The sequence below is a fragment of the Eptesicus fuscus genome, chromosome 1 (assembly GCF_027574615.1).
Source record: "Eptesicus fuscus isolate TK198812 chromosome 1, DD_ASM_mEF_20220401, whole genome shotgun sequence".
In the NCBI taxonomy this organism is placed as follows: Eukaryota; Metazoa; Chordata; class Mammalia; order Chiroptera; family Vespertilionidae; genus Eptesicus; species Eptesicus fuscus.
Window position 1 is genome coordinate 11,390,893 of NC_072473.1, and position 17,877 is coordinate 11,408,769.

The window sequence follows — 17,877 nt, forward strand, 5'->3', positions numbered from 1 at the left end:
TAAGTAGAAAAGCTTGAGATACACCATCCCTACTATGAACTGTATCACAGACACAGTTAAAACATTCTTGGTAAAATAACGTGGAAGGATCTATACAGGGGTGGGCAAAGTAGTTTACAGTTTTAAGTACATAAAACAGTTTGTTCTCGCATTATTATTTATTATTGTATTATTTCCCATATGAACTGTAAACCTACTTTTGCCCACCTCCTATATACCACAAATTTAGCAAAACACCTTTATGTACAAAAGCCTAAATATCTTAGGTTTAGATTACTGAGAAAGACAATCACTACTGACAATTCTTAAGAGGCTGGTTTCTTTTAAATATTAAAAACTAGCCCATGGGCTCAGATGCAGTCTAACTAGGTAAGTATTCAAGAACGCCAAATAAGAAACACAAACCACAACTGTCCATTCAAAATTTATATTCTTTAACAATGTTTTATAGATCCACAGATTTTGATTCCAGAGTTTGCACACTTATGAGAGATTTGGGGTTTTTTTGTAAGTCATGTGAAGGTTTATTCCCCTTTACATTACTTTTTATCACAGCAAAGTTCTCTGGAGACCAGCAGAATAAAAGCATCACACGCTACATGGTGGATCTCTTCTTTTAAAGTTGCACATAAATTCAACGTGGCTGGTGAGGTCTAACTAGTCCAGCCTTTAATTTTATTTTACTAGTTGCCATGAAAAACTGAATGAGAAAGGATGAATCTAAAGTCCCAATAATATACAAGCAAAAAAAAAAAATCTGTACACACAATAAAATATACCCTAACACAAAGTGTATAATACACTGTGCAGTATGACATTGTCTTTATTAATATTCTCCGCTGTAGCTCTTCCATTCAGAAATGGGAGACTATCTTTTCATTAAGTTGTTATTCCCGCCTCTTTCCCCAGCTTAGGGATCGTTTGAAAAGGGCTTAATTTGTGCAAGTTGTTATGAAATTAAATTTTCATTTATACATAAGTCATGTGTACAAGTCATTCAAAATTGTAGCTTGCACATATGACTTCTGAAATAAAATGACAATAACCTTTTAGTTATGTAAAAATATTCAACATACATGCACGATAAAAAAAATCTTGGTTGGGATATTTCGTATGCACAGTAAAGTGTAAAAAAAAATTTACAACCACGTCAGTATTTCCAATGTTAAGATAACTGGGTGCCACCTAGTGTTCAATTTCTGCAACTACTAACTTCACAAATTCAAAATTGCTATTAAAACCCAGGTTCTAATATCTGCATGCTAGAAATGCTTTCTTGCTGATGTTTATAGTTACAAAATAAGGTCATGAAAAGAATGTATGCAATAGCAAAATTAGTATAAAAATAGCCACATGCTACTTAAATATGAAAAACAGACCAAATCACTTCTGATTTCAAATGCACATTTCTGCTTCCCTTAAATTTGTTCAAAACCTCAAGGATACATGTAGGTAACTGGACTATATAGAAAGCCCCTGTACAGTCAACAGGCCAGTAAAAACTAGGGCTTACTTATAATTGGTAAGTATAGGGCAAATGGTTTATTCAAAGCATCCATTTATTTACTGGAAGTGGTCAAAATAGGAAAGGTTTTTTTTCCCCTTTTCAAAAATAGTAGCTGTACTCTTTTACCCATAAGTTCCATTACACCCAAAGAACAAAGTGAGCTTAATATTTCACTTAATTCAGCACTACCGGTTTTAAAGAAACACCTTAGAAACAAATCAGTGTGCTTTAACCCAACTGCATTCAAATTAATGGAATTTTAATCTTCTTTTACAGGCCTTAGCCGAAATCCAAATTGTTGAACAATCAAATCTTCAGAGAAGTTGGAATGCAGAATGTTGAGGTCAAGTTAGATCTGAAAGGGAAAAGAACATCAGATCAAATGAAAAACGGATTCTTCTATTGCAGCAGCCTACCACGTAAGGGACACCTTAGGCCCGTGGTCGGCGAACTGCGGCTTGAGAGCCACATGCGGCTCTTTGGCCCCTTGAGTGTGGCTCTTCCACAAAATACCACGGCCTCGGCGAGTCTATTTTGAAGAAGTGGAGTTAGAAGATGTTTAAGTTTAAAAAATTTGGCTCTCAAAAAAAATTTCAATCGTTGAACTGTTGATATTTGGCTCTGAGTTTGCCGACCACTGCCTTAGGCTACCTGGGAAACAAATTCAATCTGAAGAGGAAATCCTGAACACCATGCTTTTCTCAATTCTGGTCTGCTGCCAGTAAATCTTTAGAACCTCCTTTAGAATGTTACATGACATACTGAATATTCTTAATAAAGTGTAGTGTCTCCTTCCATCTGTGCTAGCGAGTTTATTTTGGGGGTGGGAACAGAGCATTATTTCTTTAAGAAAGGAACAAGTGTGATACTGACCAAATTCTCCTCTTTCTAGTCAACCTGGTTATAAGATTGAATACTTATAAATTATCTAGAGAAATGTCTTGGGGAAGAAGGTTCTCAGGTGATAAACAAAGCCACCCTTACAAACGTTTAAAAAGAGAATACCAACCCCCTTAATAACCATTTGATGATTTCCCCTGCCAGGCTGTGGGGCCCAGTCCTGAGGAAGCACTGGCAGAGATTCAGAATTTCTTTCTTTCTTAGAAAACTTTTCTCCTGTCCAGATTCTCAACCTATCTTCCTATTCAGGCGTGTTCTCTGGTTAGGTTCTTAATTTCTGAAGAGGCCTTCTACCCTAGCTTAGCTGTCCAAATGTTTGGGTCACCCCTTAAACTACAACCATGTCAGGTTCTTGTCAGAGAATATAATTGATAAATCTACTATCAAGGTATCACTAACAGTTTAGTCATAAGAATCCTCTAGCTCAGGGTCTCCAGAAGGAGTGAAACTAAAAAAATATATAATGATATATTTATATTTATTTCTTATCCTTTTTCATTTTCTATTTTAGGGTGGGTATGCTTTAAAGTTAACAAAGCATTAGTACAGTAGTACCATATATTAAAAAATTCATAAATGCATCTAATGGTTTGAAGATGCATCAAATAGAAGATGGATTGATGAATAAAGACATATATATACGTAATAAATCAAGTATAGGAAAATATTCATTGTAGAATCTCAGTGATGCCTAACTCAGACTTTCCCAAGACCAGTCTTCCTATTTTTGAAAAACTCTGATAATTCTGTTGTACAATCTTGGTCAGGAACCTAGGCATATGAAAATTTCATCTTTAAAGCAAATCAAACATTAGTATTATTTTTAGAGTTATATATACACAGGTGGTTTCTGAACTACATTTTTATTTAAAGGGGGTTGAAAAGAAGAGCCCAAACCAGATTTGAGTAATTATTAAATAAATTTATATTGCCCCAAATTAAGTTTGACCAGAGGGCAATGAGGCATTTACTCTTATGAGCATCACTACTTTACTAAAGTTAGGAAAAACAATACATTTTCCTCAAAATAAACACACTAACTCTAAACCAAGAGATTGCCAATAGTGCATATCCAGCAGATAACATCGTATGGTGGCAAAAGGCCTTGATTTTAACAAAGCTTTTAATGTATGTTGTAATTTCAATGCTTCTTATCAAGCTGGTTCAAACCAGATTCTCCTTTTAACATACCAGTATTTCAATTGAGAGAAGACATGTTTTTTTTGTAAGATATTATATTTCTTACAACTAAAGTTCTTAAGAGAGATCTCTTTAGACATTCTTTATTTTTTGGCTTGTTTTATTTATTTTTTTAAACTTTGCCCACCTCCACCCAGCCCTGCTCCCCTTCCCTCTGGCCATCACCACACTATTGTCTGTGTCTATGGGTTATGCATATATGTTCTTTGGCTAATCCCTTCACCTTCTTTCAGCCAGTCCACCCCTCCTCTCTTTATTGCCAAAGCAAATATTGATCTTTCTAAGAAGAAATGTTGAAAATACATGAATTCTCAAAGTATAAACAGTTTGATTAGTTGTCTACTGAATACTTTAATTCATGGACAAGTCTCAAAATATACCCTTATTTAAAAGTTCAACATTCTTAGATTAAAGGAAGTTTGGGGAAGAAGCTGGTTTCTCTGTGGATAATTCACAAACACTGAAAAATGCAAGGCACATCTACTTACATCATCAATGTCTTCGTCGTCATCACCAATGTCATCAAACTGGATTTCATCATCATCTCCAGGACCAAACGTATCAGTTTCATTGATTTTAGCTAAAGAAACAATAAATAAATATAGTCACATAACATAACATAACCAAATGTTATTAAAACGAATAATTGCCCACTAAAAGCGGTCTGATATCAAATGTTGAAATATAAAAGGAGACTCGTACAACTCAAACTTTTAATGTAATTAAATCTGTTTTATGATCAGAAACATCCCAACTTTGACTTAACAATGCTATTATACAGAACAGTATTTGATAAAACAAAATCTCCAACAAAGTAACTGCTAAGTCAAGATGAAATGTACTTGTGTTATAATTTTCTTTTGTTTAAAAGGTATTTTTAGTAAGGCAGGATCTAATGACACAAATTCCGAAACTATTACAACTTCCAGCTGTGCTTTAAAAAAGGTTCGAGCACAACCTAATAACTCACTGATCTTCAGACTCGTCAATCAGAATCTTTGGTCAAATCATGCTATCCCTAAGCAATGAAAATGAAACAGAAAATGCTAGCCCTTCCCAGATATATTAGCATTTCCTAGATTTGAAATGCCAAGTAATTCATTTCAGCAGGATTTTCATGGTCTACAGTATTCTATGTTTAAAAATTAATAAAAGTGTGATTATTCTAATGATTTGGAGATACATCAAAATATAAGATATAATACAAAATTATTGTAAAATGCAGGCTTACAAAATAGTATATAAAGTATATTTCCCTTTTGATAAGGTTGCGAGGGACTTATTTAAGTTTTCCGCATTAAGAACGCATAATTTTTTGTACTGGGGGAGAAAACAAAGAATGATGGCTTAAAAAATCCTGTGGGATTCTGTGATACTAGGTATGATAAATTGAAGTGTGCCTTTTTAATAAAAATCAACAATAGTGCCTAATTACTACCCTTGTTTCACATTTAAAGTTAGACAAACACTAACAGTCTCTTTGAGAAATGACTTTTAAAATACTCAACAAAATGTTTCCTTTGGTATAATGCAGAAATCCAGGGCTTATAAAGTATATAACTCCTCATCAAAAGTATATTTATTAGAAACAGAACCTCAATTATTTTCTTAAGGTATCTAGTATTATGAAGTATAGGCAGTCCAGACTTAAAACAAATCATGTAAGCACAAAAGTATGCAAAATCCACAAAATTCTACCCAAATCCCTTCCCTTGATATGAGCAGGTAATAGCACCATGACAGGTTAATATAGTAACTGAGACATTACCATGCTCCGGAAGCTCGCCATATGCCTTCAGACTTCTCGCTTCATCAGCATTGTATTTTAAAATTACATCAGCTTTATTATCCTTGAAAAGAGAAAAATAACGGATTATGGCAAAATATTAAGTTTTCTCCTACCCTCTGAAAAACATCCTTGGGTTTAACCCAGTATGAAGTTGGCATGCATAAATGAATAATGATCAACAAGCTTAGAGAAGATCTTCACAGATCTCACTTTAATAAGAGCAGTACTGTGCAGACCTAATCTTGTGGATTATTTAACATTACCCTCTGATTTGATTAGAAGTCTTTTGAAATACAAAAATTCCCTGGAACCATAACTTACAGGGTTATTAAACACTCCAATTCAAAAATTGAGACTGGTATAATGAACTAAGGAAATTAATACACTTTCCATGTACCAGTGGTTCTTAGGGTAGAATTGATCAGAATCTCCTGTGGAGCTTTTACACCTCCTGAAGATAGATTAGTTGATGTGAAGCCATGAATTTATCTATACATCTTACATAATCAGGGGGAATCTTGTTAGGATGCATATTCTGATTTAGGAGGCTTGGGGTGGGGGGTCCAAGCATTTCTACATTTCTAACAAGTTCCCAAGAGCTAGTGATGCTACTGGTCCCTGGACCACCCTTGAAGTGGCAGGGGCAGAGAAGGATGATGGGAAATTAAGAATCAGAAAAGTTGGCCTTGGCTGTTATTTTCTAGTCAGAATGTTGTATCTTTTGGCACCTTGGTTTCCTATCTTCAAACAGGAAACTATTATCCCTACTTCTGGGGTTATTTTTGAGATCAAAAGAAGAGAACGGACATTAAAATGGTATGAATTTAAAGCAGGCTTTCTTAACCTCAGCACTACTGATATTTTTGGCTGAATAACTCTTGTGTTACAGGGCCTGGCCTGTGCATTGTAGGATGTTTCCCAGCATCTCTGGTTTCTACCCACTAGATGCCAGCAGCACTGTCCCCCTCCCTCAGGTGTGACAACCAGAAATGTCTCCAGACACTGCCAAATGGCCCTGGACATAAAAAAAAAAAAAAAAAAATCAGCCGTGACCGGTGTGGCTCAATGGATAGAGCATCGGCCTGCGGACTGAAGGGTCCCGGGTTCGATTCCGGTCAAGGGCATGTACGTTGGTTGCGGGCACATCCCCAGTTGGAGGTGTGCAAGAGGCAGCTGATGGATGTTTCTAACTCTCCTTCCCTCTCCCTTCTTCTCTGTAAAAAAAATCAATAAAATATATATATAAAAAATAAAAAAAAAAATCACCCATGGTTGAGAACCACTGATTTAAAGCAACGATTTTAATTCTTTATTCTGGAATATATACATATATTTTTAAAAATAAAAACATTTTATCACTCACAATGTGATTTAACACACGGTGGGTTAAGTTCTAACAGATAGAACCAAACAGATTTCACAGACCCACAATGTCTCCAGGTTGAGATCATGAGGGCAAACTATAATTTTCTCACCTAAGTGCTGATCTAAATTTAGAGTGCAAACGTATATCATGGTTTATACTGTAATTAACTGTGCTTTTCTTATTCCCCTCATTACCAGGCTGTTCGAATCTTGTGGGATGGCAGCATGAATCATTCAGCTGTAGCCCCATGAGTAACTCTTTCCAGATTTTGAACTCAAGATGTATAGTTAAAAAAACACCACAAAACAAACTGGGGTGGGGCCCTGGCCGTGTGGTTCAGTGGTAGAGTGTCGGCCTGCACACTGAAGGGTCTCGGGTTCAATTCCTGGTCAAGATTCCCCGGCTCATAGGGGTACATGGAGAGGTAACCAACCGATGTGTCTCTCTCACATTGATGTTTCTCTCTCTCTCCTTTTCCCCTACCTCCCCTTCCACTCTCTCTAAAAACCAGTGGAAAAAATATCCTCGTGTGAGGATTAACAACAACAACAACAAAAAAGGTGGGAAGACCAACGTAAGATTACATTTTTATTTTGCCAACTAAGAACACTACTATTCACTATCTCATTCCAAAACGGAAACTTTTTGTTGTTAATCCTTACGTGAGGATATATTTTCCATTGATTTTTAGAGAGAGTGAAATATCAACGTGAGAGAGACAAATCGATTGACTACATCCTGCATGCACATTGACCAGGGCTGGAAATTGTACCTGCAGCCCAGGTACATGCCCTTGACTTGGAATCAAATGTGTGACCCTTCGGTCCATAGGCCAACATTCTAACTACTTAGAAACACCGGCCTAGACTAAAAAGGAAAAATATTTAAATATCAGAAAAGGAAAAAAGAACCATTTAGCTTCATGAAAAATTTACATGGCCTGCATTTCTTCTACAGTGAAAATGCGAACTCCACAGACTGGCATTTGGGAACCACAATCTCGGGGTTACCTAGCACAATGCCTTATGAAATGTTTGCTGATACAATGTGAGGGGCATACTGGGCTAGAACTGCTAAAATATGGTTATGACTTATGTTCCTAACACCAATGGATCATCAAAATCTGGCAAGTGCATAAAAATGTTATTTTATTTTTTTACCTGGTAGTCTCGTAGACCAACTAATATTATGTCGGAGGTATTGATCCAAACCTACAAAAGAAATACAAATAAAGAATCAAGAGCAACACTGAATCAGCATTCCCATAAAATGCTATTCACCCAACTGTGGTTGAAGTAACTACATTTAGAAATAGGAAAAAACAGAATACAAATTATAGCAAGCAGCTGTGCCTGTTTCAACTTTTCGGTAATTTGGAATGTTAAAAAAAACCTCTTATTTAACTACCTGGTAGTTTATTCATTCTAGAGGAATGACGATTAATTTAAAAAGGAACCCCCCCACCCCCTAGTGAACTACTCTAAGTGATTAGTTATCCTTCACACGTAAGAATAGAAAATTAGATATGTTGCTTCATCTGCCTCCCTCCCTTCTTTCCACTTCTCCACCCCAACCTTTTAGTTTGGTAACAGAAGGATTAACAAACAAAACTTAAAAAATAATCATAAAATCAGAGATGGAGGAACTTTTAACCAATTTAACTAATAAATCTGCCCGAACACCTACTGTGATAGAACATTAGTCTTTACTTTCCAAGGCAGCCCATTCTAGATGACAATTCAGGAAATGTAACACTTAATAGCACCCAAGCCTTTTTTTTTCCTTTCCTGATTTGTTTTGCAGAGAGTCCCTCAATTTGGATTTGTCGATTATTTCTGCATAATTAGATTCAGATTAAACATTTTTGGCAGGAATACAACATAAGTGATGCAAATTGAGTCTTTAAATAGAATCTGCAAATCACTGTTCTACTGAACTCTTTTGGTAACATAAAAATGAGGTCTTTGGCCCATAAAAACTGTAGAGACATTTCCACCCCTCCCCTTAACCACAATTTTGTATTAACTAAAACAATCTCCACACGTACCTTTTTCCTCAATTTCCCTCTGATGTGACACAATCTCTTTACACCATCAAAACACATTGCTTCTAAGCGTCCATTTCCCAACATTTTGATTACCTGAGCATATTCTGGGGGAGGGAAAAGAAAAGGGCATAAGATATTGTTCAGCTTTTCATAAAAGCAATTTGGAAGTCCACAATAAAAGTGACTAGAACAGGCTGGGGCCATCCAGTTTCAGCTACCTGGTGTGCGGATGATCGAATCAATTCGTAATTTCTCACACACACACAAAAAGTCACTAGAACATATAGGTGGTACTAGTTGGGAATAAATATATGCAGTAAAATAAATGAAAGGGACTGACAAACCCTAAGGTAGTTAATGGCAGAGCCCAAGACTCATCTCTGCTATCAGAAATGTTTCTTCATGACTGCTTTATTTGGAGAGCAAGGTGGCTTGTCCCAAAATGTACACACTATACCTCTCCTCAATCTCTCGAAGCCTTTGCCAATTTTGGATCTCCTTTCCCTTAGAACCTTTAGAGCAGTGGTTCTCAAGCTTTCTAATGCCTCGACCCTTTAATACAGTTCCTCATGTTGTGGTGACACCCAACCATAAAATTATTTTCGTTGCTACTTCATAACTGTAATTTTGCTAATGTTCTGAATCGTAATGTAAATGTCTGTGTTTCCTGATGGTCTTAGGCGACCCTGCTAGCGGTTCTCAACCTGTGGGTTGTGACCCACAGGTTGAGACCCGCTGCTGTAGAGCCTAAGACCATCGGAAAACACAGATGTTTACATTACGATTCATTAGGCCCACAGGGATCGGGCCTAAACTGGCAGTCAGACATCTCTCTCACAATCTGGGACTGCTGGCTCCCAACTGCTTGCTTGCCTGCCTGCCAGCCTGACCACCCCTTAACCACTCCCCTGCCAGCCCTATTGCCCCCAACTGCCCTCCCCTGCTGGCCCTGTCACCCTGAACTGCCCTCCCCTGCCGGCCCGGTTGCCCCGAACTGCCCTCCCCTGCAGGCCTGGATCCCCCCAACTGCCCTCTCCTGCTGGCCTGGTCGCCCCTAACTGCCCTCCCCGCTGGCCTGATCGTCCACAACTACCGTTCCCTGATGGCCATCTTGTGTGAGGGTGTGAGGGTCAATTTGCATATTACCTCTCTAGTATACAGGATTGGTAAATACAGTGATGTAACTTTGAAAAATTGATTGTGAGGTTGACAAATGGAATTTACCCAGATTACGTACAGTGAACCTACCACTTCAACATGGTGGTCAAAGACAGCCTTTTGCCAGACCAGAGTGGCTCAGTGGTTGAGCATCAACCTATGAACCAGGAGGTCATGGTTCGATTGCTGGTCAGGGCACATACTCGGATTGTGGGCTTGATCCCCAGTACGGGGCATGCAGGAGGCAGCCGAATGATGCTTCTCTATCATTGGTGTTTCTATCTTTCTCTCCCTCTCTGAAATCAATAAAAAATTAAAAATAAATAAATAAACAAATGGCAGCCTCTCTTCCAAAGTGGGGGAATATGAAAAAGTAAACGTAGTGGCAGTCAAAATCAAGTCAACTTCAAATGAGGGCTAGAATGACTAAGGCTAAGGAAAAAAAGCTTTCTTAGCCAGAAAATATGTTTCATTTTTATAAAGTGTGAACAAATCACCGAAGTTCTATAAAAAGACTATAAAAATAATTTCTTTGTTAAAAAGTGCTGGAAATTTTGACTAAGGACCATATACTAGATACATAATATACTCAAATTAAATTACCCAAGCGTTCTGTTCTGGTTACGTAAGAGAATATACCTGTTCTTAAGAGCACAGGAAGAAGCAGTAAGGGAAAAGTATTAAGATGTCCACAACTAACCTTCAAATGGTTCCGGAAACACACACACACACACACACACACACACACACAACAATTTAAGAAAAGTTCATTGTATTAATACTGCAACTTCTCTAAAGGTTTGAAAGTACTCAAAATAAAAATATAAGAAACTAGTATAATATATCTTGGGCTGGCACAAAGTGTTAATCGGTTAGAAAAGGTCAGTCACATGTTCAACTTCATTTTATTATTTTTTAATGAAATTATATGCTAATGGCACTGGAGAAGAGAAGGAAAGGCTTCAGGCTCATCCCTCAAGTATCCATGGTCCACTGCACATACTATGTAGCACCATTTACTATTAAAAAAGGTCCACTAAATCATAGAATTGTCAACCATCACTTTTGAGGCTTAATTCCCTCTGACCTGTATAATTCATTCCTAGATATGCAACACAATAAACCTATACATTTACAGAAATACCGCCAATCCTCACCACAGACTGGTAACCAAAATGATTAGCAAAAGAAATGGAGAAGAGCAAAAAGGCACATGCCATTCACTGCTCAGGTTATGAATAGTATCTCTTTTATGTTTAGAAACTGAAATTCCATATTTGAAAAACAAAACTATTACTAAAAGGATCCTAACTTATAAAAAACACTTACCTTGCCCATCTTCCTTGAACACCAATTCTCTTTTTTCGGATTCATTTTCATTCTTACCCCTACGTCTGTTTTTACCTCCTTTACCTAATTGTTTTAAGGAAAGAAAAAGACATTATCTGCAAAACAGTAGGAAAAAAAACTAAACTAAATTGAGGCATATAGAACAGTTAAAAAAAATCACTTACTGTCTCTCTTTTACCTGACCCTCCCCCGCCACCCCAAAAGGTATGAGTACAAATAGATGACTGAAAAGAAAAGATAATGCAAGAAAACAAAACAAAAAAGGTAAAGTTATAGCTATGAATGGGATACACTGATTTTGAAGTTAAAAAGCAAGGTGCTAACTGCCTGAACTTGAAAGCAACTAAGATGTTCTTCGCTAGGTGAACAAATAAACTGTGGAACAATGGAATATTATCTATAATAATGGAAGTGTAATATGTTAATTAGACCCGACAAACAGGGACTGGGAGGGAAGCCCCTGCGTGTCCAGAGTGCCAGAGGGAAGCCAGTGGGGGGGGGCGGGGTGCGCTACTCTTTGCACGAATTTCGTGTGTTGAGCCTCTAGTTCAGCATTAAAAATAACTACCAAGCCCTCCAAAGACACAGAGAAACCTTTACTGTAATGGTGGACACAAGTCACTATACATTAGTCAAAACCCATACAATGTACAACATAATGAACTTGTAAGCTATGGACCTGAGTTAATAATGCATCCAGACTGGCTCATGTAAGATGTTTATAGAGGAAACTGGTGTGGAGAAAGTATATGGGAACTTTGCACTTTCTGCTTATTTTTCTGGAAATGGTGCAATAGGGGCGTAATCAACAAAATGCAAACTGTAGGGGGATTTGTACACTAAGACAATCTGTTTTCTTCAATAGATACATTATGAAAAAGAAAACATGCATGGATGGGGAACCTACCCATTAAGAGACTTAAAAGACATATCAACCAATGGCAATGTGTAGCCCATCTCTGGATCTTGATTTGGTGTGGATGGTGCAAGTTTTTAGCCAGGAATTGATGGTGCCTGGGGCCAGGACATGAGTACATGAAGGTTCATTATACTAGTCAACTTTTGCATATATTCAAAATTCTTCCTAGTATAAGTTTAAAAACAAATACAGCACGGTGAAGAAGAGCATAAAGCCGCCATTGATATATATATATATATATATATATATATATATAAAGAAAATCATATTCACATCTGCCTTTATATATACATAAAATATCTTTGGAAGGGCATATACAAAAAAGTTAAATAATACCTGTGAGAAAGAGAACTAGATGGCAATGGGACACATTTAGGAAGAGAGATTTCACTTTTTATACTTTTTGAAATTTGAATATATTTACTATTCAAAAAATTTTAATTAAAAAAGTACTTCAACAAAAAGCAGAGGTGTGACATGATCCTCTGGGTGGGAAAACTGGTCAGAAGGTCACTGCCCTTATTACAGGTACAATGAAGCAGGCCGTGCTTAGTCATGAAGAGGAAAGGAACTTGGAAGTAACCAAGATGTTCTCTGGTAGATAAATGGATAAACTGTGACACAACCATACAATGGAATATTATTCCGAGGAATGATAAAGGAATTATTTTTGAGATGGAAACAAGAGAATTATGGCCAGATGTAGAGGGAGGCAGGAATAAAAGACACACGGAGCTTTCAACCCCTGTAAAATGTGGGAGTTAGAGTTAGAACAGAAGATCCAAATACCTTCATTAAGGACACCACACCATCTACTGGTGTCCTTAAAAAATCTGTCATTCTCCATGGCCCCCTTGTTTTTCATACTTTAAATAATGACCCTGCTGATCATTTCTCAACTCTCCTTTTCCCGACTTTTGAAGGATCATTTGTACTATTCTTGACCTTTTATCAGTGCCCCCCCCCCCTGCCCCCATTATGCTTATCCCTTTGGAGCTTCATTCAGTTCAAATTCCTTCTGCTCACCCACTTTCTAAGGAAATTTATTTTTCTCTCACCTACCACTTCAATGTTAATAATTTTACACCCCAGCTCCCTATTTCAACTAAGCGTTTATCTCCTATTTCTATTGGCCTCAGTACATTTCTATAGTAAATGGGTTACTGCCATCTCAAGCTCCATTTTATTCAAAACCCCATTTACTTTCTTTTACAAAGCTGGTCCTTGCTCAACATCCTTGTTTCTGTTAGTGATAACATAACTACCTTACAGAATAGAAGTCTCTCAATCTGTAAAGATGACACCAACCTCTCTCTCAATACTTCCATTCCCTTATGCTTCAAGTAGACTACTCACTGTTCTAGTATCTCGCCCCTAACAAGCCTATGACTATGAGATAGGTATTATTTTTGTCTTTATTTCACAAGATAATGAATGGAGCTCGAAAGGTTTAGTGACTTATCTGAGGCTGTATCACGTGACCTGAGAATTCAGATGTCAGTCACCAGACACTATGCAACCACCTACTTACTTGTCACAATCACCTCATGAGGTAATAACAGTGAGTTTACCTAAGCTCAAAGAAGTAACTCACTTAACATTAGCCCCCCACATTAGGGCATCTCTACACAGCATTTTGTCCCATTTCAGACCCTAAACAACATTGGCAGTCATTTCCAAAAATGGCTGTAAGTGGTAGTGAGATTAAGGGACATATGGGAAGAGTGTGGCAGCAGCAAAAGGTTCATAACCCAAACAGAATAAAGAGTGTGCACTTGGCCACTCTAAAGACAGACACACTTAACTTCTTGCATCATCATGTGCACTTACCCTGTCCTGGGTACCGCCTCACAATGCTCTGTGCAATTGTTAGGTGGGCCTCTACAATTCCCTGACCCACCCAGAGTCCTTAGAATGCAGTGTTTGAGGCATTCTTAGGGCACACCAAAACTAATTCCCTAGGAAGAGAAAAGTACCTTTGGCTTCAAGCCACTAATCATGCCAGGTCTTCAAACTAAAGTGAAAGCTCCATTAGGACAAGAATCATACCGACTTTGTTTGCTGAGTTATATACTCGAGCTGGCCAAGTTTTTGAATAAATCAGTCAAGAGTAGTCCACATATTCCTAAAGGAGTGGTAATTTTAAAATCAAAGGTAGTAAGGCCCTCAAAGTGTGGGAGCCCTTTCCCCCAAGGTAAGGAAGGAAGACACAGAGGGCTTTAACTGAATGTGTTGTAATCCTCAAGTTCGGTGTAATGGATTCCCAGGTGTTCATTGCATTATCTATACTTTTTGTACGCCCAAAATGTTACTTATAAAAGTGATTCATCACTTGTCAATTTACCAGAATTAACCATACCTTGATCACCCCTTCTCTATTTTATTGCCATGTAATGGAATGAACTTTAAAGGCAGGGGACTAGTGAACTAGATGTGATTTAATGCAGAAGCCCTATCCTTGGAACTAAAGGGTAACCTATCATCCACCTAAGGGTGGACTCAACAGAAGGGAGGTGACTTAATCCAACAAATATTTATTGAGCATCTACTAAGTGTCAAGTGCTAGCAATCCAATGTTATTAAGACATATATTATTACTGCCCTTTACAGCTTACAGTCTAGTGAAGGAATTGGAAATCTCATGCTAGAAATAAAAGTGAGAATAAGATACCCATTAAAGCGATCCAGTTACCATCTCATAGGGAATAAAGGATTATATAGGTTGCAAGAAAACCATGCCTTTTAAAAAAACCCTATTTTATCACCCAATCTTTCCAAGAATTATTAGCAGTAAAATCCTTGCTCCAAAAAAGGACCTACAAGTTAGATTTCTAAGGGCAATAAGGTAGCTTGCCCTGCGGGAACTGCAACCAAATATCCCAAGGGATAAAATGAGTAGTGACAGCTACAGAGGAAATGAGACAGAAAAGCTGTAGCCAGCTGTGAAGTAGAAAAAACAGAAGTAGGTCAGGTCAGGGCAGGGGGTCTCCGGATGAGTAACCAAAGGAAACTTCTCGTGGGTTCTGAAATGAGCTCCTCTTCTGTCAGAAACAGTTTTCCCAGTTTCTACTTGAACAATTTCCTTTGAGAAATTATAAGGATGCTTAAAAAGGAGAAACACCCTTAAAGTCTCCTAAAAAACGGAGACTTTCTTTAGGACTGTTCTGCTTTTACCTAGACTAGGCTTTTCATTTTGGAAATTCCAAATAAACTTATCCTCAAGGCTGGTAACTTGTCAAAGTTTAACTTCAGAATGGAGGGAACTTAAAGGTCTTTACTTCCAGCACAATACACACACACACACACACACACACACACACATACATACATATACATATGTATATATGTATGTGTGTGTGTGTGTGTGTGTGTGTGTGTGTGTATATATATAACATCTTAAACAAAACTAGAAAACTTGGCTAACTATGGAACAAGTATGGGGGGGGGGGTGTTAAACTCCGTAAAGGGATGGGGAAGGGTATTATCTCTAGAGATGAACCTCAAGATTGCATCCAGGTTTCGCCCACTGTTTACAAGAGAGGAGTAATCTCAACAATATTCAACTTCTGTCCATAAAGAAACCCATGTAGGGGTACCTGATGGTCACTAAAGCAAGCATCACCCTCTAAAAGTTAAGAACTGCTTCCAGGGTTTAACTCCCCTTGCCCAGGACGGCCAAAAGCGCCCATTTGCGAACCCCACGCCGCCCCAGGGGAGGTCACCCTATGGGTCCCCACCACGCCGAGGTCACTGTGGCGCCAATCAGGAGCCAAAGCCCACATTCTCCGGCAGGAGGCCCTACAAAAATGGCGTCGGCTCCACCCCAATGTGACCAAACTGGAAGACAGGAGTAACTTCCCAGCTCCTCTCCCAAGCCCAGGACGGCGTCCCGATCGCCCAGCCATCTGCAGGCCGGGCGGAGAGGAAGGTCACTGCGGCCTGGGCTATCCCGGAAGCCGCAAGGATGGCCGGGAGACCCGGCAGAGAGGAGTCGTGGTCCTGGGGTCCAGGCAGCATTACCTTTATTCTTGGGCATGGCGGGAGCAGAGGCCTCGCGGCGACTCCGACTCTTACTCGGGCGGCGGCGGTGGTGGTGGCGGCGGCGGCGATTCCTCCAAGGGGCGCGAGGGGTGACGCGTGGAGCCCCGCGGTACCAAGCGGGCGCGAGAGGCCGGTCGCGTGCGCGGAGGAGTCCCGAGACCGAGCTCTTCCGAGAACTGCTTTACACACGCACGGCCGGCAGCAAATGGCGTCGCGTCTGCTTGCGTTGCTTTTCTCCGCCTCCAACGCCGCCTGGGCCCGCCCCCTGTCTCCATTGCGCAGGCGTGGCCGCCTAACCCCTCCCCTATTGTTAAAGCTGAGCGACACGCGCTCCGGGAGCGTTCGCGGAACACGTAGGGGGCGGGGCCATGAGCAAGGAGGAGGCGGAGTCAGGGAGGGAATGGGCGGGGCCCAGGCTTCCTAGTAAAGGGCTCGTTCAGGTAGCGCCACCTGCTGGCTGACACCAGACTTCTGCTGCTTTGTGACAAACCAGCCTCTCAGGGTTTGAGCAGCTGACTCATCAACTGTAATCTCACATCTGTTTTAACATGGTTCTTTCACCCGACCTAACAGGTTAGGAGTCTGAAGGAATGGGCAATGCTTTCCTGCCATCCCCATTACCAAAGCATAATATCTGCATGACGTTATTACTTTATAAATGTCTTCCCTACCTCACTGTAAACCACATCTGTTGCTTTACCATTACCAGAACTTAGCAGAATGTCTGGCACATGGTACAGTAGGTGCTCAGGAAGGAAAAAAGGGAGGGAGGGAAGACCTAAATTCAGTGTTATGGGCTGAATTGTGCACTCCCCAAATTCATGTTGAATTCCTAACCCCTAATACCTCAGAATCTGACTTTGTTTGGAGATAGGGTGCTGGACCCTTGATCTTGAACAACCAGGCTCCAGAAGTGTGACAAAATAAATTTCTGCCAGTCTGTGGTATTTTGTTATGGCAGCCCTAGCAAACTAATACGCTATCATAATATAAAACTACTACAAATGTCTACTGAGAAGGAAAGGGATAACTGCAGGCCTATAATCCATTCCTTCTCTACCAGCAATCAATGATCTCAAATTTCCTTTTAAATGTGATGACATTTAACAGTAGAAAGAAAACAAAAAGTCCTTATCTCTAAAATGCTTTTAGCAAGATACACTTGGTCTATAGAGATAGCTTCTTGTAAAACTTGTAATTTATGGATTTATGAGGCATGGCTGGATGGAAAATAAGGACTCATCATTTAAATTGTGTAATTAATGAGGCATAAAAAGTGGTGTTGCAAAACCAAATGACTCCCATTGTTTAAACATCTCCACATACATCACACAGAAGAAAACTTATTCTTTAATTCTAAATCAATACAAAATGTACCATTATGAGGGAGAAAAAGGTTGTTTTGGAATTAAATCTGATAATCTTGGACTTCTCTAAGAAAAGAGTCTCATCTGTGCCTGGATATTACCCTGTTTCCTTTGAATGATTAATCAAGTTTAGTATTGGGTAAGCTCTATGACTGATGTGAGTCTGATTTGACAAACTCTTTAGGCTAACGAAAACTTTGCATAGAAAAATTAGTTCCTACTTCTTATTAACT

General features: G+C 39.0%; 1 protein-coding gene across 2 annotated transcripts; it reads right to left on the bottom strand.

Moving 5' to 3' along the window:
• Nucleotides 1–411: 411 nt before the first annotated feature.
• Nucleotides 412–16,501, bottom strand: EIF1AX (eukaryotic translation initiation factor 1A X-linked). Of its 2 annotated transcripts, none has more exons than XM_054720674.1 (7): nt 16,257–16,501; nt 11,297–11,380; nt 8,810–8,913; nt 7,923–7,973; nt 5,376–5,457; nt 4,096–4,187; nt 412–1,862 (listed from the first exon to the last, which is right to left on the bottom strand). In XM_054720674.1, the coding sequence occupies exons 1-7, from the start codon at nt 16,270–16,272 to the stop codon at nt 1,857–1,859; spliced, it is 435 nt and encodes a 144-aa protein (XP_054576649.1). In that variant the 5' UTR covers nt 16,273–16,501; the 3' UTR covers nt 412–1,856. The 2 variants fall into 2 exon arrangements, with proteins under 2 accessions (XP_054576649.1, XP_054576646.1); XM_054720671.1 differs by lacking the exon at nt 16,257–16,501 and adding an exon at nt 12,225–12,346.
• Nucleotides 16,502–17,877: the final 1,376 nt, after the last annotated feature.